At 52.3% G+C, this 24,149-nt stretch overlaps 7 protein-coding genes; 5 read left to right on the top strand and 2 right to left on the bottom strand.

Annotated features, from left to right (window-relative positions):
* Window positions 1–6,039: 6,039 nt before the first annotated feature.
* Window positions 6,040–8,025, top strand: CHC_T00001399001 (hypothetical protein). The gene has a single exon (XM_005711780.1). The coding sequence runs from the start codon at window positions 6,040–6,042 to the stop codon at window positions 8,023–8,025; it is 1,986 nt and encodes a 661-aa protein (XP_005711837.1).
* An 865-nt stretch (window positions 8,026–8,890) lies between these two features.
* On the bottom strand, window positions 8,891–9,154 carry CHC_T00001398001 (hypothetical protein). The gene has a single exon (XM_005711779.1). The coding sequence runs from the start codon at window positions 9,152–9,154 to the stop codon at window positions 8,891–8,893; it is 264 nt and encodes an 87-aa protein (XP_005711836.1).
* Window positions 9,155–9,164: 10 nt separating this feature from the next.
* CHC_T00001397001 (hypothetical protein) lies at window positions 9,165–10,014 on the top strand. XM_005711778.1 is given in 2 exon segments: window positions 9,165–9,779; window positions 9,780–10,014. The coding sequence occupies 1 exon segment, from the start codon at window positions 9,165–9,167 to the stop codon at window positions 9,777–9,779; it is 615 nt and encodes a 204-aa protein (XP_005711835.1). The 3' UTR covers window positions 9,780–10,014.
* Window positions 10,015–10,054: 40 nt separating this feature from the next.
* CHC_T00001396001 (hypothetical protein) lies at window positions 10,055–11,239 on the bottom strand. The gene has a single exon (XM_005711777.1). The coding sequence runs from the start codon at window positions 11,237–11,239 to the stop codon at window positions 10,055–10,057; it is 1,185 nt and encodes a 394-aa protein (XP_005711834.1).
* Window positions 11,240–11,243: 4 nt separating this feature from the next.
* CHC_T00001395001 (hypothetical protein) lies at window positions 11,244–12,369 on the top strand. XM_005711776.1 is given in 2 exon segments: window positions 11,244–11,426; window positions 11,427–12,369. 1 exon segment carries the CDS (start codon window positions 11,244–11,246, stop codon window positions 11,424–11,426), a length of 183 nt encoding a protein of 60 aa, XP_005711833.1. The 3' UTR covers window positions 11,427–12,369.
* Window positions 12,370–15,365: 2,996 nt separating this feature from the next.
* On the top strand, window positions 15,366–15,860 carry CHC_T00001394001 (hypothetical protein). Its single transcript, XM_005711775.1, has one exon. It carries the CDS (start codon window positions 15,366–15,368, stop codon window positions 15,858–15,860), a length of 495 nt encoding a protein of 164 aa, XP_005711832.1.
* A 73-nt stretch (window positions 15,861–15,933) lies between these two features.
* CHC_T00001393001 (hypothetical protein) lies at window positions 15,934–17,233 on the top strand. The gene is made up of 3 exons (XM_005711774.1): window positions 15,934–16,306; window positions 16,560–16,883; window positions 17,109–17,233. The coding sequence occupies exons 1-3, from the start codon at window positions 15,934–15,936 to the stop codon at window positions 17,231–17,233; spliced, it is 822 nt and encodes a 273-aa protein (XP_005711831.1).
* The last annotated feature ends 6,916 nt before the right edge of the window (window positions 17,234–24,149 follow it).

Raw genomic sequence — 24,149 nt, 5'->3', positions numbered from 1 at the left:
TGCTGCGACCCATGTTTCTGCGAAATTTCAATGTGAGCTGTAGTTTCTCCAGACCCTCATACAGTATCTGTTTTCTAGGCACTACAGCATCCTTGGTACCTGTATGTACTAAATGATTTGCTTCCGTTTCATTTTGACTGTGTCAACTCCTGCACATTCCCGCCTCTCTTGCACAGGGAATAATTTTACCGTATGCATGGGGAATACCGTATGCACGAGGAATGCGGAATGCACGTGAAGGCCCTGTTCATCACATCTGAATGAGGGTGCTATAACGCCTGCCGCACGTAGGGGGGAACATGTGAGCATTGTACTACTGTACTGTACTGTACTATAACCAAGGGTACAGCTTGTTCACCGCGTGCTGTGCCCCTGAGCGGCTTCACCACGTCTTCTGATTTACGTCTAAAACAATCCGTGTGTCAGTCCTTAATGGGCAATACTTGTAAGGGTACAGCAATTTATTTGCTCGTGACCCCATCAGTTTGCGTATAAAGCCAAGTTGATTGGTCCGGCCTCTTGCACAAGGCGACCTTCTCCGCATGTCACGAATGTTGGGGCGTGTGTGATAAGGCACCCCCGGAAGAGCTGTACTAGGCTCCAGAGGTCAACTTCAGCAGTGGATCCTTTGCCTCCGCAAATCGCAAAGAGCCCAAATGGCATGACAGACAACAGCATCATGAACCCAGCCCCGATCCTGAAGAAACAAACGCGTACGCCTTTAACGCTCAAATTCATGCGAATTAGCTTACCAAATCTCAACAGGCCCATCCTACCGCTGTCATCGGAGGCAACGCAGATGTTTAGAAGGTTTGACATAGTCTGCGCCAGCAACGTACCGCTTCTAATAAAATAAATCAGCTTGCGAAGAGAGTTATTGTATGCTTGATGCGGAGGCGCGACGCGAAGGCCCTAGCTCGTGCTTCTAATTACTGAATTGTTAAAACGAAAGAGGCTCTCGATATCTAACGAACGTGCTTCGCATAGAAGATTACTGTCGCAATTGCCTCTACCTGTGGTGAGTTGAGTTGAGTGGAATCTCCCTGTGTTGTGACGGTGCGAGGACTTCAACGGCTACGGGACGTTGCGCTCTCTACACATGGCGTTGAGGACGGAGGCGACGACAATGGAAGTTGGCCGGGGCAGGGCGGGGAGGGCGGCTTTGACGACGGCGACGGCGGCGGCGGTGGCGGGAGGGACTTCAACAGCGGATAGAATGATGGTTTCGTTCAAAACTTTGGGGCGCAGGGAGTGCGACTGCTTGCAGAAACGGCGTAGGCCGCGCCCGAAGTCATTGCGGCGAACGTTCCAGATCAAGAAGGATTAGCTCCGAATATCTTTTTATGGGGAGCGTGCTTGGAATCGGCGATGGTGAGTCAGTCACAAAAGGAATCATGAAGGCAGGACTGGATATAGGGCGACTCTATCGGGTATTGCATGGGTCGCCTTATAATACCCACACCTTCCCCCTCCTTCCCATGCTCGTCAAACTACTTGTTTGTCACGGGGTTGCTCTCTGCAGGGGGCGGCACGGTACTCACCGTTTTGTGCGGTTGCTCCCTCTCACCAAACAAGCATTCATGCGATGCTACAGTATGGAAAGTCGCCCCAAACCAGCCTTGAGCACTCGAACGTTTTCTCGGCATCTGCGGGATGTCCCCCTGCTTGACAAGGCTCCGTCCATCTCTCTCCAGTGCAGAGAAGTGCAAAGGAGTGGGATAAAAACGCGAAGGTCTTCAGGAAAGTCTTAAATTACCGGATTGCGAGCTCATGGTTTTGATTGAGACAGGTACAGTACGTGTAGGCGAGATGCGCACTGGTGCGGAAAAAAACATCCCATCACGACAAAAACTCTCTTCATCACGCCAGTGACATGGATACTTCTCCTGCGTGACAGCGCTTTGAGAGGTCAAAATGGGTTTATCGAGTACAGCACGTTACGGCCCTCTGAGCCCCTCTGAGCCGGAATTTGGGAATGTCCATACTGCGAATATCTTGTCCCTCTTGCGAGTCAGTTGAGGTCTCTTATGCACCATAAAAGCAACAAGGCAAACAACGGTCTCTTGCACTGATAGGGCTGACAACGGTGGCGGATCGCACGACAAGCACGCTATCAGTCCTGCGGCCTGCTATGAAACGACAGAAAAGGATCAGCCCAGGTGAGCGTTCCTAATACCCTTTAAGGGTACCAAGGGTACTGTACAAGAACAGAAAGCAGCGCATTGCCAGGTAATCTAACCATAAGACTAGGGCATATCTGATTGTAGAACTGCCGACAGACCAGCATCTGTCCTGCGCCATCGGCAAACAATTCAGAAGAATCCCTCATGGCACGAGGACCACGATCATGCTCAAGCATCAACGGGCATGCAAGGTATACCAGGTTTGAGTTGGCTCATTCTGATCGCCAGAGGTCTAGGGGTCAGGATTCAGTATACTCATTGCTGCAGACGCAATGATCACAGGTATAGCTAGATCTATGGGAAACGGTAGTAGCTGTTGCACACACAGTGCTGGGCAAAGCCGCAGATTGACTTTAGATGCAGACGCTAATGTAGAGACGGCACAAGAGGCAATTCAAGAATTTCGGTAACTTGCGGTGCAGGCGGTTTATTTTCATGGTGTTTGTCTCTCAATGCCGCGGACGTCTATTGAAACACGGAAGCACATCGTTGGCGCATTCCGCCGTGTTTCCAAGACGTGTATTTTTGCTAGTCTACTCACTGTTCGTTGCACCTTGGAGGTTTGGAGCGCGTATCCGACGCACCGCACGGATTTGTGATCAACGGCATGATGTGAGCATCTTGAATCCCTATAATGCGATTGACAGTTGCCAAGTAAACCAAATCCTTGCCCCACAAATTGCTGTTGTCACCAGCTGGCAAATTATCGAGGCCACTCATAAGCTGTGACAGCAGTTTGTTACTTACGAACCTTTATGTGCGTATGCGTTGAGAACTTTCGATGTGGCTACGGTCACAATGTACTACACTGCATTGCGTTGAAAACTCCAATTGAGCTGTGCCCAGAGCATCTGCAGCACTACAAGTGAGGCGGGAACTCAAGGTGCAAATTTTTGAATGATAAAAGTCTCTGATTTCGTATAATGTTGTACACCATGAACAGGATTTAGTCTGGTGGTTAAATTAGGGTCGCCCGGGAATTAGTATAGGCTATCGTAAATATTGTGCGGCGACTTTCACGGCCTTGAAGCCTGATAATTTGCCGTTAGGAAACCCCCAACGTTCTTAAAGAATTTTTCCAAAACAGCAGTAATGTAGGCTGTACTGTACTATATCCGCACGCCCCATAATAGCATGGGTACGGAATTAGTATAGGCTATACTAATTCCTGTTTCATCCTCATTTTAAGGCTCCTGTAAAATAGTCTGGGCTATACTAAATCCTGTTCACGGGTGTAGTCTAGCACTGAGAAAACGAGATGCAGAGCTTGATGAACGAGTGGATGTAACAGCGACGCTTATCAGAGTGCAAGTCGCGTGTTCCAAGGACACAAGGAGCGCACTTTGGTTGAAGTGCTTCTGAATATCATTTTTAGATGGCACTCACTGCGAGTACATACTGTAGTAGTATGTACTCGCAGTGAGTGTACTACATACCGTACAGTGCAGTGCGTGCTCTATTGCCAGCAGCATGGGGAACGGCATCGAGATTGCGCAGCCATTTTGCAAGTATTTGGCGGGAAACTAAGTGAAATGAGTTTGCTATCCGAATAGGGAGGAGGAGGTACAGACTTTTCGCATGACAGAAATGCTCTTTACGTTTGAAATGAGAAAGGGTCATAACCAGTGCGACAGTTTCCTCCCCCGTTTAATCTGAGGTTTATGGTCTGTTCTGATTGCGCACAGTACAGAGTCAAGAAATTCAAAAATATTTAAACATTTTGCTGCCGTTACTGATTTACCGAAAAATAGAGACGATGAGACTCCAAACTGTTGAGTGCTCTGGAGCACCTGAGACAAGGGCGTTTTTATTCACATTGCACCCTGGATGCTCTAATCCTGCGACCGGTCGATTGACTATGTATTAAAGCACGCCAAGGTGCAAGCATCGTGATGTACCTAGACACATATAGTCTTTCTGAGGGCATTTTCATGTTGCCTGATTTACAACTGAATGGTGGCGACGCCTCTCAACTGACAATTTTTGGACATGAATTACACGGAGGGACAGCGTTGGAAAAAAGAAACATTCCCTGCTGCGATAGTGGCGGAAAGCTCATCCACAATCAAATATCGCGCTGGAATTGAGGAGTCAAAACCGTCGAGTGGATTTGTGAGACAGCCCTACTGTATCGAGGAGATGCACGTTGGAGTTTTTTTATTTTTTTTTCACAAGGCCGGCAACTGCCTCCGGCATAGTGCACTTCTGCGATGGAGAGTGTACGCCCTTATTAGTTGTCCAGACGGATGTTCCAGGGTCTGTAGCAAACACTGCACGTACCGTCGTCGCACTAGCTTCGTGAATAGAGAAAGAGGACGTCAGCACGGTGTACAGTACCCTGATCTTGCACTCTACCTCCGCCACAGTGGCCAACTCGTGCGGACGTGATGGCAGCGAGCACGGTGGTCAGGGCTATGACGGCGGGTATCAACAGGGGTATCTACGACATAGTCTACCCCTGGTCTGTATAGCGAGTGGAATACTAAAAAGGTTCAAGTTTGCATCTCGGAGCCTTACGTAGCGGTCGCCCATCGCTCCGATGCTCCCCGTGTCACACGCTCCCCATATTCCTTTACTCGTTGCACCAACCATGTTGCGATGCTGTCGCCCGGCAGCCACGGGGCGCCACCAGATTGCACTTGCCGGCTTTGTATGATACCCGTGATCAGTGACGTGTGCGCTAAATTCAAACTGCATTCCCATGCTGACACGGCAAAAATGTTGTCGTATCAATACTACATGCCATCCGATGCTTGCTCCCGTTGATCTGCGTAGGAACCGATGAGAGGCAATGGGATGCCTGGATCGGAGATCTGTGATAGGTCGAGCGGAGGTGGTAGGCCTGGAGAATGCGTGACACGGAGCGGTCGAAGAGTCAAGCCGTACATTTTTAAAAGCACGCCCCTTGCATACCTGTAGGGCGTTGCGTATCTGAGACGGGAAGCCGTTGTGCGTGTCTGGAAAAATACAGGATGGATCTAGTGCGTGGCTCGTGTGACTCACACTCCCCCTCCCATACCCCCATCTCACACGGTGTGGGAGAGGGCGAGCGCGGCGCGGGAGCGCGGCTCTTCTGTTGCTTGTTTGTTGAAGGGGGTGTCTTTTTGTTGTTGTTGTTTCGGGTCACCGTGAAGCTCGTCCCACCAATTCGCCTTGCATTTGCCAGCTGGATCTTGTCATCCGTCGGCATCATGCAGCGTTCCGGCCTTCGCGCGCCGTGCGCGTTGCACGGGGCGGATGTTTTTCGGTGTGCGATATGCCCCCGTGACTTTTGGTACAGCACCCCAATTCCACGGCCGCTGCCTCTCGTCGGTATCCAACGAGATAATAAGCGGTCGGTTCCGCCGTGGGCACGCTGGCGGGGCCTAAACGCCTTACCTCCGTACAGTGCACAGCAATTATGGTTTGAGAAGTAAAAATAACGCTTCCGCCAGTGTGTGCAATACCTTACACGCCCCCTCTCTCAACACACTTTGATCCTCGTTCTTCGGGCCCGCTCCCTACCGTCACTTCATGCTTGTCACCTCTCATACGGTTTGCATCTTCTGCTTCTCGCATCGTCGTTGCCCCCCGCCCCTTTTGCACTCTACTTTCTAGTCCCGTCGCCCATCACCCTTTCCTCGCTCTATACGCGGGCTTTAGACGCACCCCAATCTTTAGGTACAATCCCATTTTGCATTCCCTCACATTCCCTCCGACTCCACTCCCACCTCCACTCCCACCTCCACTCCCACCTCCACTCCCACCTCCACTCCCACCTTCACTCCCACCCCCACCCACCGTTTGCCCTCCCCCACTCGTATCCCCCCGTCTCCGCGACCCAATCCCCTCTGTTCTACAGCAAAAGTAACCCACCATGCGCTCCCTTCGTTCCTCGCTCTCTCTCCTCCTTTGCCTCCTCTCCCTCCACTTCCTCGCAGTCCGCACCCAAACCGAAGACGAATGGCCTGTCGAGATCCTCCTCGCCCCCGAGAATTCGCGCCCCATCCAACGTCCTGTCGCCGCAGTAGCTGGCCTGGGCACCACAATCTACATCGCCACCACTGCGGGCCAGCTCCTCCTCGTCGATATCAAGTCCGGTGCAGTCACCATGCTCAATCAAGGCGGTGATGACCAGCGCTTCGCGGGACTCTGCCTCGACTCGCGCGGTCTGGGCACCCTGTATGCCACGGGGAGGGAGTCTGGTCTGGTCTATGCCTTTAACCGTCGTGGCGAGTTGCTCCAGTCTTATCGCGTCGCGGAGCCCTCATCCTCCGACCAACCCTTGTATCTTTCAGGATGCATACAGACACAGTATCAGCTTCTAATCATGGACTCTACTTCGCCGCGCTTATTTTACTTGCGCCTCGCGGACACCGGGCCGCTACGAGGGCACCCGCCACCGCTGGATCCCAGCTTTACGTATCAGGGCATCGCAGTCCCGTTCACAGGAGAATGGAACCAGACCGGCTCAGGGTTTAACGGATACGGCGTCGAATGGACTCAGAAGTTTAAGCGGATTGCCTATTTTTTGAATTCCGCCACTGGCCAGTTGTACGTGTGTACCATTTCGGAAACCCAGGTTTCCGGCGAGATGCGTACCGTCAATGTTCTAGGGAAGATGACCCTCTTCCCAGGCGCGTTGCAGATATTGTTTGATTCGTCAAATGAAAACGTCCTGTATCTTTCCATGCCACATACCAATTCTGTCGCAGTCCTGGAGGTCAGCGGCACGAACCCGCGTCGCGCAAAGTACATTCGGACGCTGACTAGCGCTCTACTGAGTGGGCCTGTCGCCGTGTCAGAATATGGAAACTTCATCTATCCCGTCAATGCACGCCTCAGCTCTGGAGCAGACGCTGACGATTTCACTGTGGTTAAGATTTCCCGGCACCGCCAATTACTCGATAGCGGGGACCCAGATCAGGACTTTACTACGGCTCTCGACGATGTGGAGGAGGAACCCTTGCCAGTTGCCATCGAACCTGCGCAAGTTGAGGATGTTTTGCGATCAACACCCGTCCCTGTCGGAACGTCCGCGCCAGCGCCAATTGGGACTCCTCCTCCTTCGGCAGCGACGCAGACCGATGCCGTGGATCCTGTGCAACCCCCTCCCATCGAGTCGGCGACCCCAGTATCTACCGGTGCACCAACACAAGCCGTGCCCACGACTACGCCGACTCCCGCTAGCGCCGAAGAAGGCACACAATCGGACTCGGCCGACAGCGACGGAGAAAACGATGAGTCCGGCCCTGTATTTGCCGTCAATAGCAGCGACGAGGAAGGTGCAGATGGGGCATGCTTCCCAGCGTCTGCAACTGTCAGAACAGAGATCGGGAGACAGGTGCGTATGGACGAATTGCGGATAGGCGACAGCGTGTTTGTTGGATACACACGAGAAGGAAAGGAGCAGTTTTCAGACGTGTTTCTGTTCTCCCATCAAGACAGAGCTATCATCACCAGCTTTGTTCGAATTTCCACAAGCGATGGCCGAAGCATTGACTTGAGTGATGGGCATTATTTATATGTGAAAGATGTAGTGACTGAGGCGTCGGCCGTCGTGACTGGCGATGTTCTGACTAGTGATGACGGCGGTTCAGTGCGAGTCACAAGAATAGAGCGGATGCCACACAGAGGGTTGTACAACCCCCAAACTGTTCATGGCGACATATACGTGAACGGAATCAAAGCAAGCACTTACACCTCTTCAATAGAGCCTTCAGTGGCTTCCGCGCTGCTCGCCCCTCTCCGGGCGATGCATTTCTGTGGTACGAGTATTTCAAAACACATTACGGATCTTTTGAGTAGTGGAGGCAATGGACTCGAACGAATTTTCCCTCAAGGGGGCAAGTTGTATTCATGAGCCTTGGGCATGACTAAGATATGGTAATCTACCATATCATCAATTATTATGAAAAGAGACGGTAATCTCAATTGTATAGTGGCTTTGAAAATGAGAGTCTGAATGTTAGGAAACGCTTTTTCATCTGTCGAAAATCGAGAATCGCTTCGATCGTACAGAATCTATGGGAATGTCAAGCGCGTCCACGGCACCATGTGTGGCCTGGAAATTTTGTGAAAGAATAGTTCTTAGCGAAACAATGCCGCTACGAGAGGGGATGGTTTGATATGCGCCACGTGTCCGAATGTGCTAGACATGACTGCTGGTTTGCAAGAAGTGTCCTTGAACATTTATAGCGATAGGGGCTGCGTCAGCTTCGGAAAGACGAAGTGTGTAGAGCAAATGCAGTCCTACCTACGGGATACGTCTATCAGCAGTAAACAATTCCAATGTTTAACAAAATCGGTGCAGTACACTAATGACAGGGGATTATCTGTTTTAGGGTTGTGAGCGTGTGGACGAAGAGACCGAATAGAAGATACCCTTTCGTGTTGCAAAAAGATACTTTTTCCTCAAGCTGGTATACAGTATATTGTGGCAGTTATCAAGCATGTACCACGGATATTCGTCAAAAGGTGAGGGATAGGTAGGACGACGAATCATGCTTTACAGCAATGCGTCAACGAGAAATATGAACCTTAAGAAACAGCCAATTAAATAAACAAAACGGCGTGCACAAGCAGTATCATATTGGCAGTACAGTATCAAAGCAGGGCCGGGAAAATGCTCTCTCTCCAGCACACATCTACAGTAGTACCGCTGTATGATCAAGGCATGCACGTGCACGTGTGCCAGCGAAAGAACGTTAAGTACGCTGCTTCTTGGTTCACGACGGGAAGCGGTGTGTGAACGCCGAAGGGGGTAGGTTGCCGCGGTACGAAAGACAGGTGAAGGCCTGTTTATTGTGCAAAAGCGCTTCAGTCTGCTCAATCTGATTGTGCGCACCTGCTACCCCCACAACGAGGCCTTTGGGACACATCAGTTGAAGATACTCCGCCCAAACAGCCGTTCCGCAGTCCTTCAAAGCATCTGTTCCTGCAACTCCCGCATTCTCTAGTTTGTTGCCACATATAACGGAGAGTAACCTCATTCTCACCCCAATGACTACGCAAGAAGTGATCACCGTTGAGTGGCCGCAGCTGCCCCAGCGTTCAGTATGGCGCGACATAGCAGCATCGACGCTTCCTTCCAAGGAAACGAATCCTGATACCCTATCAACTAACGCTCCTCGTCTCTCAGAGACACCCGCTGGTGAGCAGAGAGGAGGCTGGGAATATTTAGACCACACAGCCGATGTTCAGATTCATTCATGGGGCGCAAATCTTGAGGAGGCCTTCGGCGCTGCCGTGGTTGGCATGTTTGGCTACATGGTGGAATTGCCCGAAATCAAAGACGATCTTCAGATGGATGTCGTTGTCAGCGGACACAACAAAGAAACGCTCTTGTTTAATTTCATGCAAGAATGTCTCTATATTTTTCTTACCGAAAGCTACGTCATGAAAGAGATCATTGTCAATGAAATTGAAGAAGCTAACGGCTCAGCCGTAAACTTCGACACCGACAAGTTCAAGCTTACTGCGGTGGCGAGAGGCGGATTATTCGATGCTACAAAGCATTCTCAAGGCACAGAGGTCAAAGCTGTCACTTACTCAAACCTCCAAGTCGTCGACAAAGAAGAAGGTCGTGTGGAGACTTATGTCATAGTTGATATTTAGTAACGGGTTAGCCAGGGTGTGAGTATTATGAAGAGAAGTTACATGAAGCCAAAACAAGAACAACAAGATTGTCGCGGGTTATGCGTTCAAAGACTATGGTCTATGTATTTCTGCTGGAAAACACCATCCTTCCTCGACTTGCAATAATCTGCCGATAGATATTCCAAACAAAGCCGTACGCAAGTGTCTGCACGTGGAACAGAAGTACCTGGAATCAAGTTGAGTGCGCTAGTCTCCATTGATTACTGTACCCGTTGCATGAAAGTCTTCTGTTCCTACTTTTCCACCCTGTGGAAATCGATACCCAGTGCATTTCCTGTGCGACTGATCACAAATTGCTCTCCAGGCGTTACCAATACAACAGAACTTCCCGGGCGACCTTGTCGGCCCGTTCGTCCCGAGCGATGGAGGTACGAGTCTGGATCTGTGGGTAAGTCTAGGTGAAATACATGCGAGACATCCGGAATATCTAAACCCCTAGCCGCGACATCCGTTGCGATGAGCACTTTTGCGTCTCCATCCCTGAACCGCTTCATTGCTTGCCTGCGATGAATAATGGCCAAGTTGTTGCTAAGTCCAACGACAAGCTTCCCTTCTTCTACCCCGAAGTATTTGTCGAAACTATGATTCAATGCGTCCACGATATCATCGATCTCTCTGGAAGGCATAACGAAGACCATGGCCCTGATACTTAGGCCTCCTGTAGCACCGTTTGACAGCTCCTTATTGAATCGAATAAGCAATGTACGAAGCGCTGCAAGCTTTTTGCTGCCGTCACACAACGCGTACCAATGCTTTAGTGACGCCGGGACTCGTTCGTTGCTTTTCTCCTCAACCCAAATATGTTTTATGTCCGGTCTCGTCCAACGTTGTCTGACGCACTGCCTAAGGAAATGGCGATGTTGCGGGACGGTGGCACTCGCAAGGATTGTCTGTCTTGGTCGCTCGCGTCCCCTTACTGACAAGATAGTCTGAAGTGCATTCGTGGTCGTGGTATCAAGCAGGCATGCGTCAAACTCGTCGACAACTAGAACCTTCAAAAGATCCAGGCGTAACCGTCCGCTGTCGACAAGCTGAGCAACACGAAGTGGATTCCCAACTATAACGCGCGGAGCGACTTGTCGCAACTGCAGCTTCTGGCGACGGAAGTCTGCCTGGTCCAACATTGCGAGGACCGGAAATGATACATTGTGCTTTTTGCTCTCGACTTCCGTTCCTGAATCTGCTTCATTCTCAGGATCAGTTCCGTCGTCATCGTTTGTGCTAAGTTGTGGATACAGAGATACAAGGCTTCTCAAGAGCCTGTAAACCTGCATCCCCAATTCCTGAGTAGGGACAATGACCAATATCTGGACGGATGAACGCTTCGGTTCAATGGATGTTAGAGCCGGAAGGAGATAAGCAAGCGTCTTCCCTGATCCCGTTTGGGCATGGATAACCACGTCCTGTCCGGCAGCCATAGCAATGGAAGGCAAAGCATGCTCCAGAACTGATTTTTGCACCGGAGTTGGAATGGAGAATCCAAGACACGTCATACGGGATAAAAGCCATTGTGGTATTTGCTCTGTATATGCGGAAGAGAATGTGAAGTCTTCGCCTGTCTGCGGTATTGTTGCGGGTGTCGCTTTTCGAGAAGACGAACCATGATCAGATCCATGGATACCTGTACTACTCACTGTCGTCGTCGAGGGCCTTTTCTGAGACAAAGCCTGTTCCTCTCGCGCCCAATTGCAAGAACGAGAGTTGTTTCTAGAACGGGAATAGTTTGCGGAATAAGAGGATCTCGACGAAAGAGAGGTGGGACGCTTTCTCGCTGCGGCACATCGGCGGTGCACAGTCTTCGAGTGCTGTAAACACAGTTGGTTCACAAAAGCTGACATCAAAAACAAATCAGGGAGAGGGGTCCGGCCGCTGCATTCAACCAAAACAAGCATGTGTCGATTCTGCAAAACGATGTTCAGGTCATTTCTTCAAGGGAGCGCACGTTGAGCTCAAGATTCTTAAAAGAACGGATACCCGGTAGCATTGTTTCGTCACGATTCAGGACAAATTATGCGTCGACCAATTGACGAATTGGCGTGAAGGACAGCTGTTGAGGCCTACAAGAGCTCCTTTTTTATGCATGTCCAATTACCAATGGTACAGTGCCAATGGTACCCTTCGGTATGACAAGGGCCGAATGGCAGTTGGATCCGGCGGCATCTATTTCCCTAGTTGCTTCGGTACATCATGACAATCATACAGTACCCAAGGGTACCCAAGGGTACTGTACGGAAGGACCATACTCCAGAGGGCTGGTGGCAATGTCCTTCTCTTGTATCAGCTCCTGCCCTGAGGGTGTCTATTGACAAAGAGCTGTCCTGTTCTTGAGGAGAGCTGACAGCAGTAGTATCACCATCGTCAGCTCTTTCTCTCAGTCATCAGCTCTGTTTTTGGTTCCTCTTCGCACGGCCTGTCATCAGGATACGGCTGCATATCCAGAATCGACGCACTGCCGACTCAGGCTTTCAAAAGCAGGCATTCTCCTTTAAGTACAAGTGCCACTAAAAACAACGTCAAAGAATTCATTAAACATTCAAATATCTATTCATATATCACAGTAACGAAGACTTTGTAACTCACTCAAGTACACATCAATTGTGGTTACATCGGAAGACCGGGAACTTGAGCTCCATTTCGGTACAAAATCATATACTACGATGTCTATCTGAAAGTCATAGATTGCTACTCTTTGTGACTATGTGCAAAGGTACTGTCAATCAAGAGCTTTCTGACATATGAGACGGTCTGTAACTTAAGCAAGAGGTCAGTTTATAATAATGACAAGTGTAATCCCGGGACAACCCTACACAAAATTGGTGTCGAGGCCAACCTCATGTGGAGGAAACTCATGTTGTGGAAGAAAAATACCAATGAAACTCCACCGCATGTTCGCAAACCCTGTGCCCGGGCGAAAATCTTTGCGCAGTCGATATAGTTTCTGTGAAAGCAGGAGCATTGACTGCAGCATTCTGCTAAATTATGTTACTTCTCCAGGTCGAAACGTACCTTTCCTTTCTCGATAAACTGTATCGACTTACACAATTCCGGACGATGTCCTAATTCTCAAATCCCTTTCTCAGTAGGCATCTTCTTCTTTAAGGAGCATCATGCCCTGTTTCACACCCCTGCTGTTGTGTGATGTGTTATCAGTTAAACGAGAGCTGCGAAGTAGGAGATTTTGAACCCTAGAGTCTTCAGCTTTGTCATGGAACCAAAGATATTGATTCGCCTCAAGTTGAGCCTCGGAAATAGTCATATTATCCCGCAGATGTACGTTCTCACCAGAGTCCCCATCAACTGTCATGATCGTTCCTTCAATCTTACAAGAATCAACACCGTTTTGAGCTCGTCGCCCCATTTCAGCTGTAGCCTTTTTCCGGATGTCAAAAACCCTTTCTGTGGGAGAAACATTGAAGCTAAATGGTGGAGATCCTGGAAAGGCGAGCGTGATCAAGAATGGTTCCCTTGGAGTCTTTGGTTGAGGTTTATAGCCACCACCGCCCCCAGAGGAGCTGAAGCAGGCTCCCATACTAGACGGTGTCTTTCAGCAATGCTGAAAATGGCAGTGGTGCTTCGGTATAGAATGCACAAAGCGTTTCAGTTGAAGAAGTGCGACAGCGAAAGTGCTGCACGGCGAAGATAGGTAATAGTTGTTGCAAGCTTAGCAAAAAAAAACATCGTGACGGAGCGGCCAAACTGCAAGGAAAAACTACTCTAGGTGACAATACTACAAACGGACGAGCAGTAGCGTGTAAACTTTTTTTCTACAGAAGGGCCAGCATGAGTGCACACAGAGAACCTGAAGGGGCTACAGTGTAGCCCCTTCAGGTTCGCTATGTGTGTAGCCGCTACACAAATTTTATTTGTCGTTTTCCGCGCATCGGCAGGGCCAGATGATATTCTTAGGCTCGGCAGTTTCGTGGCCGCTGCAATGACTTGTAAAGAGTGGCATTCGAACAAGCCCTCCTGAGAAAGCCAGAAGGAAACGTTGGCCGTTATCAATTCTGCAACAATCAGGATAAATGCTGGAATTTTATTACTGCCTGGGGCAAGAAGAGCACTTTTCATATAAAGTGGCTATCGCAAACAACCATGTATCTGGAAAAGTGCCTTTGAACGCAAAAGCGCTATTGGTTCTCACTTCAGCTGGCCCTAGCAAGGCACTGGAGTTGGCGTTTCGGATGTATTCTGGACACCCTTTTTGCTCTGCACCTATCGTCTAGCCTCAAGCAAAGGTATGCTGCGTCATAGGCTCCAGAAGACAACTGTGTTCCAGCTTGATGGTCCTACAGACAAAATGATTCAAATTGGTGTCATGAAACATGGCACAACTCACTTGTTGCCTGGTTTCTCTAGCCACGTTCTACTCCTGACAGTTTGTCTCGGGGAAGTCAAAAATCGGAAGCATTAGTCACCTTCTTCCCCGTGGTATTATACTCAGATCTGCACAAATTGCTCTTTTGAAGACGAATTAGGAATCATTGCCCTTTCCGCGTTGTTCTACTAAGAACTCATCATTGTGAGTACCAGGGGACAAGTGGTTTCCATTTCTGATGACGTCTCGTCTCAGAAAACTCTGCCTGATCGACTACTATAAGGTGACATTCGATCACAACGGCTCACTTTCTTCACATTTTACATGTCACGTTTCACGCTTTACGTTTCACGCTTTACGTTTCACGCTTTACGTTTCACGCTTCACGTTTCACAACTGTTGTTAACGCCCCCAGCACAGGTGATGTTTGAGCGGTATTTCGGACAAGAGCCATGTTCCGTAAACGTAGTGTCATGGGAACACTAGCTAGAGTGTCTTATCGCTTCTTTCTCCTAGAAAATTCTAGAAGCGTTTTACTTCTTGGTTGGTTCAAATTTATAGATATTAAAGTACAGAAATAGTGGAAAGTGTGACATCGTAATCAGAATCAGAGCAAGGGAATGCATTGTGACCAAAAGCCGGGTGTGTAATTGCAAGACTGTCAACGTCTTGTGGAAGCTGACCAGCCTTCTACACTACCCAGCAAGCAGGTCTGTATCACGTCAACGTCTTGTGAAATCAAGCGTAGGGATGCCAGGGCAGAATATGAATACATACGAATGGACTGCGCCGTTCGCCTGAGTCGTAAGCCAACAATAATTAACTTGTGTCTTTACGTCTTCTGTGAGACATTATCTTGACAACAAACCGAATGATCGAGTCATTTCAAATGCTTCGATGGCCTTTTTCTCTTAAGAGCGTCCGCAGCGGTAGCAAAAATCAGTATACTGTACTTGTACATAAAATTATATTCATCAGGAATAGAACTGCAAAGCCTGCAATTCCCATTACAGTATTGGGTTAGGCCAAATCCAACGCGCACGCTGTTCTATTGAAATCGTACAATCAATGACTGCCACTTGTAAAATATTTATCGGTTGGTCTATTGGTGAACCAGTACACCAGCCTGGTCTAATGAAGAGCTGAAACAAACCCCACCGCTAAACTCTGTTCACATCAGATGTCTTCAAGAAAAAACAGTATGGATATCTTCAAGGACGGTGACACAAATGGCGAAAGTGATGATGACATGGCTGTCGCTGCACTCATCTGTGGGGGTCTCCTACCGCACGAAAAACAAAAGGAAAAGCCAGTCTTCGGCGGTTCTTGCCCTGGTAGATCTGGCAACGTCAATCAGGACTTCGAAAGGGCTTATTCCAATCTCCAGCAAGATTATTTCTCGGCCTTTCCGCGATACGACGAGGCTTCATTCGAGCGACGATTTCGCATGCCTCGGACTGTATTTAACCGTATACATACACATGGCCCTTAAAAGGAAAGGACATATTTATTCAGCGGTTCGATGTACTGCAACAGCCCAGAATCCATCCCTTGCAACGTACTGTGGCAGCGCTTCGTATGCTATGGTACCGCGGCAGATTCAATGGACGAGTATCTCCGACTCAGTGAGACGACTTGTCTATTATCTCTCAAGGCGTTCTGTAAGATCGTATTGGACATTTTTGGGAAAGAGTACCTTTGTCAACCAAATGAGGTTGACTTGAAACGCATTTTGTCCATAAATGCTGCACGGGGATTCCCAGGCTGCATTGGCAGTATCGATTGTCTACATTGGGCATGGAAGAACTGTCCCATGGCATGGGAGGGACAGTTTCAAGGGAAGGAAAAAAACCAACAATTGTATTAGAAGCGATTGCCGATGTGGAACTGTGGATATGGCATGCATACTTCGGAGCACCGGGCTCTCTCAATGACATCAATTTAATGGACTCCTCGCCTACAACAGCCTCCATTCTTGCAGGAACGTTCTCACCTCGATTCTCATACCTCGCTCACGACACATCTCGTTCACTTCCGTACTATCTAGCAGATGGCATATATCCCAACTGGTCTATTTTTGTGAAAACCACCAAAACTCCTGCCAACAATGAAGAAAAGAGATTTTCAAAGGCACAAGAGGCGGTTAGAAAAGATGTTGAGAGAGCATTTGGTGTGCTGACGGCTGGCTGACAAATTTTGGATTGCCCTTCAAGGTTGTGGTACCGTGAAGATATGGCCAATATCGTGATGACATGCATAACAATTCACAATATGATTGTAGAGTCACGCAGAGATGCCTATGAGAGCGGCATGGGGGAGCTCAGCGAGTCAATTGAGGGGAAAGACCTGGTGAACGGAGGGGTGTTTCCATGGACTGACAGCAGTGCGCCAACGCTGCAGCCAGATGATGCACCCCTAGGAAGCTGGGCTGCAAGGATTTCTCAACATGAAAGGTCTGTACAGGATGCCGTTGACCATGCTTTACTTCAAAGGTATCTTCTCGAGCACATCTGGAGAAGAGAAGGAGATTTGTAACTCCGGAGCACTCAATTTCCACATAGCCCAGGCGACGAAGCTCCGTTGGACGGAGGGAGTAACACTTGAAGCCGCAAGAGAAAGACCAGCTATCCTCAATCCGCAGCACCATCACAACCACATACGTCAACAACTTGGATGCATTCATGTCAACTGCCCCATCCACCTGCCTCCGAGCCATCAACCTAACATGCTCAGGAGTATCCGTATTCGTTAACAGCCTCGTCGCGCAAGGAGCGTCAAGAAAAAAGTAGTAGCCGTACCTCAGTGTAGTATAACGACGGACGCGCGCGCGGGGAGATTATTAACCGTGCGGCCGTGCACGGTGGACACGTGGGCGGGTGTGCCCACGTGTAGGGAGCGCGCGCGTGGCGAGCGGTCGTAATCTGGCGTACGTGTACAGTAGTGCACGTGTCGGCCAAGCGGTAGTCTGCTAGTATTACGCGTGTACGCTAGGACACGTGGCACCCGTGCGGTAGTCTGTAAGCAGCGCGTGTGTACAAGTTCCATACCCCAAAAGTTGAACACGTTCCCAAAAGTTGAACAAAGCAAAAATTTGTAATTTTTATCGACTAGAGTACCATTTCAAGTGCGGATAGCTCTCGGTTGCAACAACATTCAATTCAGCGATGAAACTGTCAGCTAAATATAAATACAAATCTCAGAATCAAGTCTGCCGCCCTCCGTTTTCATGGAATACATCCTTCAACAGGTGTGTTCCAATGCTGGGAACAGCCCAACTCAACTTCAAACCGCACCGATCTGTCTCCCCAGTGCACTGTAGTGTCGAGGCATGAAGTCTCGCAAGACTTCCAAACCTGAGCGTCTCTTTCTCAAAGCCGTTGAGACTGTAGAGAACAGACAGGCGACTCGCCGTGAGGCCGCCATTATTGCAAGATTGCCTCTCTCAACATTCCAATACCGACTGCAAAAAAAATCCCAACCTCAAGCAAGGCTCAAATTTTTGTCAGCAGCGGAGGAAAACACTGTAGTCGAACTCATTGCTCGCTATGCTCACCGTGGATTTAATCTTCGACGTAATGATGTTGCCCTCGCCATCCAGGATCTCGTGACTTCTATGCCTTTAGAACGACAGAGACGTTTACCATTCAAAGATGGTAAACCTGGGCAAAAATATTTAAAAGCTTTTGCCCAACGACATGCAAGCCGAATCAAGTTCGGAAGGGCCTCCCTACAGGAACAGGCAAGGTGGCGTGCGACGAATGCTGACAATCTTACCAAACATTTTGCTCGATTAGAGGCAATTATCCAAGAGCACAACATTGACGCGCCGCGAATAGCCAACCTCGACGAAACTGGAACCACTCCTGATAACGACTGTACTAAGTCGCTTCGAACTAAGAGCTACTGCCTTCGTGGAAGCTACGCGCAACAGCAGGCACCTAAATTTTCTAACGTCAAGCGCATCACAATGATGCCAGTTGTTTTTGCAGACGGTCATGTCGGGAGACCTTTATTCGTAATCCGGGGTACACAACTTAAGTTTCGGTTTGTTAGAAAAAACGGAATCAGGGTTATGGAGACTGTAGCCGACTGCCTTCCTCGTGACAGCTTGATTACAACAAGACAAGAAGTGGCAAGTGTCGACTCACACAATTTCTACAACTGGGCTGCTGTCTTTGCCGAAGACATGAAGGGACTGACGGATAACGGTAGAAAAGTTTTGCTCATTCTTGACGGGTATCGCTGCCACATGGCCTACCCAATTCTAAAATTGCTTGAAACTCATGGTATCATTGTGTATGCCCTCCCCGCGCATACCAATGGGAGCACCCAGCCGCTCGACGTCAGCGTATTTGGTCCATTTAAAGAACATTTACGAAACTGCATTGAGGAGCTCGCCACTCCCTTTTCTACCAACTTTTATGATGTTTTTGATTACTTGAAGGTAATGAGAGAGGCGTACGGATTAGCATTCACTAGGAAGAATGTGCTCTCTGGATTTGAGAAGTCTGGAATTTGGCCGCTCAACTACAAAGCTTTGCTGAACACTCCCCGACCTGCATCTACAATCAACACGTACAAAATTTTATCGGTTTGCCAATTGGAAGAACTGATGAAGGGGCGTCGAGCGAGGAGGAGAGAAATTATGGGCATCCAACCTGTTGTCACCAAGTCTGGTTTTGTAGACACAACTAGTGGCCTCCTGTTAACGAGCCCTCAGGCCATGGTATTGGCGAACCAAAAGCACAAGAACGATACGCTAAGGCTGGCCGCAAAAGAAAAGAAACTAGCAGAGTCTGCTCGGAAAGAAGCTGAAACTAGCGATCGTGTGCGTGCGGAGCGTTTGCGACATGATGCAAAAGCATTGGCGTTTAGAATTAAGCGTTATGGTGTCTGCGATAGAGCTCCAAAGCCGTTAGCGGTTCGTCGTCAAATTGCCAAGGAGCGAACTGCTGCGATGAAGGAACGCTCTGCCAAGTTGGCAAACATGCAAAGCACCCGAGATTCAATCTCAGACAGTTAATTTGGGAATATTTTTGGATGCTTTATTTGCATCAGCCAATAAATTTTGTGTTCAAGTTTTGGGTTCTATTGGAGACCAATTTGGATGGCAGGGAATGAGGAACCAATGGACGGACCCTGTCGCACCTGTTTTGATTGAGATGAGAGGGAATCTGTAAACAGATTCCCTCCACTCTAACCTTTCTATTGCATCTGAGACGGCCATAATCGAGTATTTTTAAGATTATATTCCAAAGGTGACTGTTGATCTGTTCAACTTTTGGGGTATGGAACTTGTACAGCAGTACACACGTGTAGCTGCAGCGTCCGCGCGGTAATTAGGAATTGAGGCGCTAGTTTTTTAATAGCGTACAGTACCTGGTACGCACTAGGCGGCAGGTACTGTATACTGGGACAGGTGTCCGAGGCGTCCCTCTGAGGGGTTAAGACCTGACACCCGTCCCCACCAATAAACTGGGGCAAGCTCGCCCCCGTCCCTTTCGCGCATACATACGTCCGTTTCGGTTGTCTATCGCGCGCGCTGGCTTCTAACCCGTTACCGGTCGCTCCCGTTTACGCACCACGGAGCGACTGCGCGTAACCGGCCAGTGAGCCACTCCTTTTCGCGAGCTCGTCCGATCGGTTCAATTGGCGCGTCGCGTCCGCGCTGCGTGCTCCCTCGCTATAGCCTCCGCCCCTCACCCAACCCAGGGCGGAGAGGAGTTATCCATTTGGTACTTTTGTGGAGAAGATAACTCTAGAGGTTGAGCTGCACGCGTAGTCGCCAAATCGCGTGCAGAACCGTACGGACAGAAAAGGTTGAGAAATCACCGCGTCGATCGCGAAGCGTATTCGACAATGAGCCGACCAGAAGAAAGGGGAGACTGCGCCTCCGGGCATCTGAGCACCCGCAGTGGCAGTGGCGCACCTCGCCCCCGGATGGAGAACCCAGAAGCCCTGCTGCGACCGCCACCGCTTTTGGACGAACTTCTACCCGCTCAAGTCCAATGCGAGGTGGTGATCGCGCTCACCACTGTGGATGAAGAATCCCTGTCCGGAACGGCTCTAAAGGGAGCGATCAGCTCCGCCGTGGCCAATCGTCTGGCCACAACCATCGCCGGAGCAGGAGTCGACGCACGCGCGCAGCGCCACTCAACCGCTCCGGATTCTACGCTAACGCACGCTGAACCGATCGGCGCCGCACCCGGGATCGGTACAATGGCCCCTCACCCGGAGGGTAAGACCATTCACCTCCCACCAATTTATGGTGCTACAGGAGGGCCCGCAGAAAATGGCCCTCCCGTACTCTCCGATACGGCTGGCCTCGCGGGACAGAAAATCGCCTGGGGCGCTTCGCGACAGAAAAACGACAGCCGTATCGGTCGAGCAGAAGAAGCACACCCGGCGCTCACGGATATAACTCGGAGGGTACAGAAACTCCCTCCGAGGAAGAAGACACAAGACGTCGCTGTGGGATAACTCCTCTCCGCCCTGGGTTGGGTGAGAGGCGGAGGCTTTGGCGAGGGAGCACGCCGCGCGGACGCCACGCGCCAATTGAACCGATCGGACGAGCTCGCGAAAAGGGAGTGGCTCACTGGCCGGTTACGCGCAGTCGCCCCGTGGTGCGTGAACGGGAGCGACCGGTAACGGGTTAGAAGCCAGCGCGCGCGGCGGACAACCGAAAACCGACGTACGTAGGCGCAAAAGGGACGGGGGCGAGCTTGCCCCCGTTTACTGGTGGGGACGGGTGCCAGGTCTTAACCCCGCAGGGGGACGCCTCCGACACCTGTCCCAGTAGAGTAGTACAGTACCTGCCGCCTAGTGCGTGCCGGGTACTGTACACAATTAAAAAACTAGCGCCATAATTGCTACTACCGCACGGACGCTGCTACTACACGTGTGCACTACTGTACACGCGTGTTGCTTACAGACTACCGCACGGACGACACGTGTGCTAACGCGCACGCGTAACATGCGTAGACTACCGCTCGGACGACACGTGCACTACTGTACACGTACGCCAGATTACGACCGCTCGGCATGCGCGCGCGCTCGCTACACGTGGACATAGCCGCCCACGTGTATACCGTATACGGCCGTCCGATGACCTCCGCGCGCTCCCGCCGGTCGTTATACTACAGACCTTCCCCCTTAGCTTTCGCTACGTCCCCGTAGCGACCCTCTACTCGAGCGCGCGGGTCCGTTCCGGACGTTTCCTTCTTTCGCGCACGATGCGGGAACAGAAGCCCCTCCGTGTGGACGATCATGCCCCCTGGCTCGTCAGCGAGCTGGCGGTATATAACGCCGCGAGTTCGACCGATTCGGAGAGCGCGTCTTCCGATTCTCCCCACGCGATCCCCACTGACCCCCCAACTCTTCCCCAGCACTCCCCTGCGAACTCCGAAACCTCCTCCGACAGCGACGACGACATTCCCCTACAGCAGCTCTTCAACCAACCGATGGACGGTCATCGCGACACGCCGGCTGTGCGCGCGTACAGGCAGCCGTTGAGCCCGCCTCGGGCTCCGGCAGCGACGCCGGTCGGTCCCACCTTCCAACCGCGGCGACGCCTTCGCGACGGCCTGCACCCGCCCCCTGGAGTGGCGGGGCCCGCGCAAGCGCCAATTGATTCGCCCGTACCGGTCGCTCCGCCACCGCCGGGCGCCCAAGCAACACAGTCCCCGCCGCTGCCCCTCGTGGGCGTGGCTCCAAGAATGGTCGAGGCGGACCCGGAGCTCCCCGTGGGGCTGCCGCGGCCTCCCATGTCGCCGCTGCCCGCTGCGGGTACGGCGCTCACAAGGGCCGCTTCCGAGGCGCCGTACGCGGCGCCGGCGCCGTCGAGTACCGTAGCGCTTGCGCCGGCCGGACGGGGAGCGACAACGTCGCTGGGGCGGGTATTCACCGCCCCGAGTACCCCGGGCTGGCTGCGCAGCGGCGTTGGTTCCGTACGGTCGCTGTGGCCCGGGTCCTCGATGGACCACCGCCGCCGGCGCGCACGCCGACGCGCTGCGGGCCGCAAGCCTCTGCTTACGGTCGAGGAGTACGTTCAGCGGAACTTGCTGGACGCGGCGAGGTTCGCGGCCATTCCGATGGTGCGCGCGATCAAGACTCCGTCCGGACGCGGTGCCGTGGCGCAAGAGAACCGCGCCGGCGCGTGGAAGGCGCGGTGGCGTCACGCTCCGTGTCGGACGCCGGCCGCGGCGGGCAGTGACTTGCTCTACGTCCGCTGCGAGGGCGAGGAAAAGTACCACATCTCGCTGCTGAACCTCTTCGGTCGGTATCGCCGCTACGAGGGCCTCGCGCCCGACGTCCGCTTGGTGGCCTTTCCGCGGCCTTTCGACAGCTGGTACAGCGTTGCGAACCGAGCGCGGTGGGGTGAGGACGCAGCGCGCGAGAGTCGGCTGCGCTGGCGCCGGGTGGACGATTTCTTCCACATGTGGCACAGCACCGAGTTTTTCTCGGTGCCCAGCGCCGCGCGGCGTGGCCTGTACCCCGCGCTCCCGCCGAAATGGTCGACGTTCGAGGCGCCGGAGTACCTGTGCGTACCGACGCCGAGCGTCATGGCGTACGTGGCGGCGCATTGGTTGCCGCTCGGCCGATCGGAATCCGCGGAAACGGAGCGAACGCGCGTCTTGGTGCACGCGATCATGCTTTCCGAATGGGCGGTCTTGGCCTTCCTGTGCTTCTTGCACGCCGCTCGCGAGGGACTGCCGTTCTTCACGAAGTGTCCCGACCCGCGGCTGATCGCGCGGCGCGAGGAACCGTTCGGTGAGCGCGGCCTGCTCTTCCGCCTCTCGGCGGGGCTCATCGATTTAATCCGCTCGGTCGGTATCGCGGAGATCCTCGAGGGTACGGCGTTTGACGCGGCGTACGCGACGCAGCTGTTGGCCTTCACCGAGGGTATGGATTGGAGCGGCCGGCCGGACTTCGCGTGGTTCAGCTGGAACCAGCGGTGTACCCTACCGATGCCCACCGGAGCCGAGGCAGAGACCGGTGCCGATGGTGGCAGCGCGGCCCCCGGTCCAGCGGACGCGACCGTCGCGGTCGACGTGGACGGCGCAGTCGACACGGTCGAAGCGGGTGACACGGGCGGCTTGCTTGCCAATGCCGATATCGCGCCGCCGCGCGATGCGGGAACCGGTGCGGTGAGGAGCGTCGTCGAGACCGCGGTACCGGCCCGCGGCGGGTCCGCTCGCGTGGCCTCGATCCAGAGCGACTCGCCGAAGGGGATAAGAGAACCCCCCGGTGTCGTGGGAATTTCGGCCCCCACCTCAAGCTCCCCACACATCAGCGTGGTGACCGGTACCGAAGGCGATCATCGTCCCGTTCCGATGCCGCCTCCTCCAGTTTCACAACCGTCCGGCCGGTCTTCCCCGGAGCGCCTCCGTGAGGAGGCCGCGTTCACTGCCCTGCAGTACGCTTGCTCCTTCGAGGGGGCAACAGTTCCTTCGTCGGTTGAGCAGGCGCTGCTGCAGGCGCGCGAGTGGATGCACCAAGCCAAGCAGCTGGAGACGACCGTCGCCGCGCTCCGAGAGGCCTCCACGGCGGCGGAGCGTGAGCGCGTCGAGCATCACGAGAAGCTCCGCGGCGTGCAGGACATCCTGGCAGTCGTCAGCCAACGTCTCGCGGCGCCGCCGATGCCTGCCGCTACGGTCGGGGCCTCGCGCCCCGCGCCCGAAGATGCCGCGGCGGCTCCGCCGGCTAAGCGCACGCGTTGTTCTTGAGCCCCGACCCGTTGGTAGCCCCCTTTCGCGTAGCCCATTAGGGGCTTCGCCCACAGTAAACAGAGCCGACTAGCGGTGTTCCTTGCCTTCTCCTTTTGGCGCGTGCGGGCGGTAGTGCACGACGCGCGCGAGCGAGGTCGTCCTGGCGGTTCGGCCATGCGAGGCCGGAAGAAGCGCTACGCGAGCGCGCTTGTCCGTCCTTGGCGCGGACGCCAATATCGGTCGATGAAAGGTTGCGGGAGCCCCTCGGAGGGCTCGTAGGTATCGTCGGAAGCGGCGTACCCGTAC

This window comes from Chondrus crispus, genomic scaffold (assembly GCF_000350225.1).
Source record: "Chondrus crispus Stackhouse genomic scaffold, scaffold_1, whole genome shotgun sequence".
NCBI classification, from domain to species: domain Eukaryota; phylum Rhodophyta; class Florideophyceae; order Gigartinales; family Gigartinaceae; genus Chondrus; species Chondrus crispus.
This window is presented reverse-complemented; position numbering and strand designations above follow the sequence as displayed.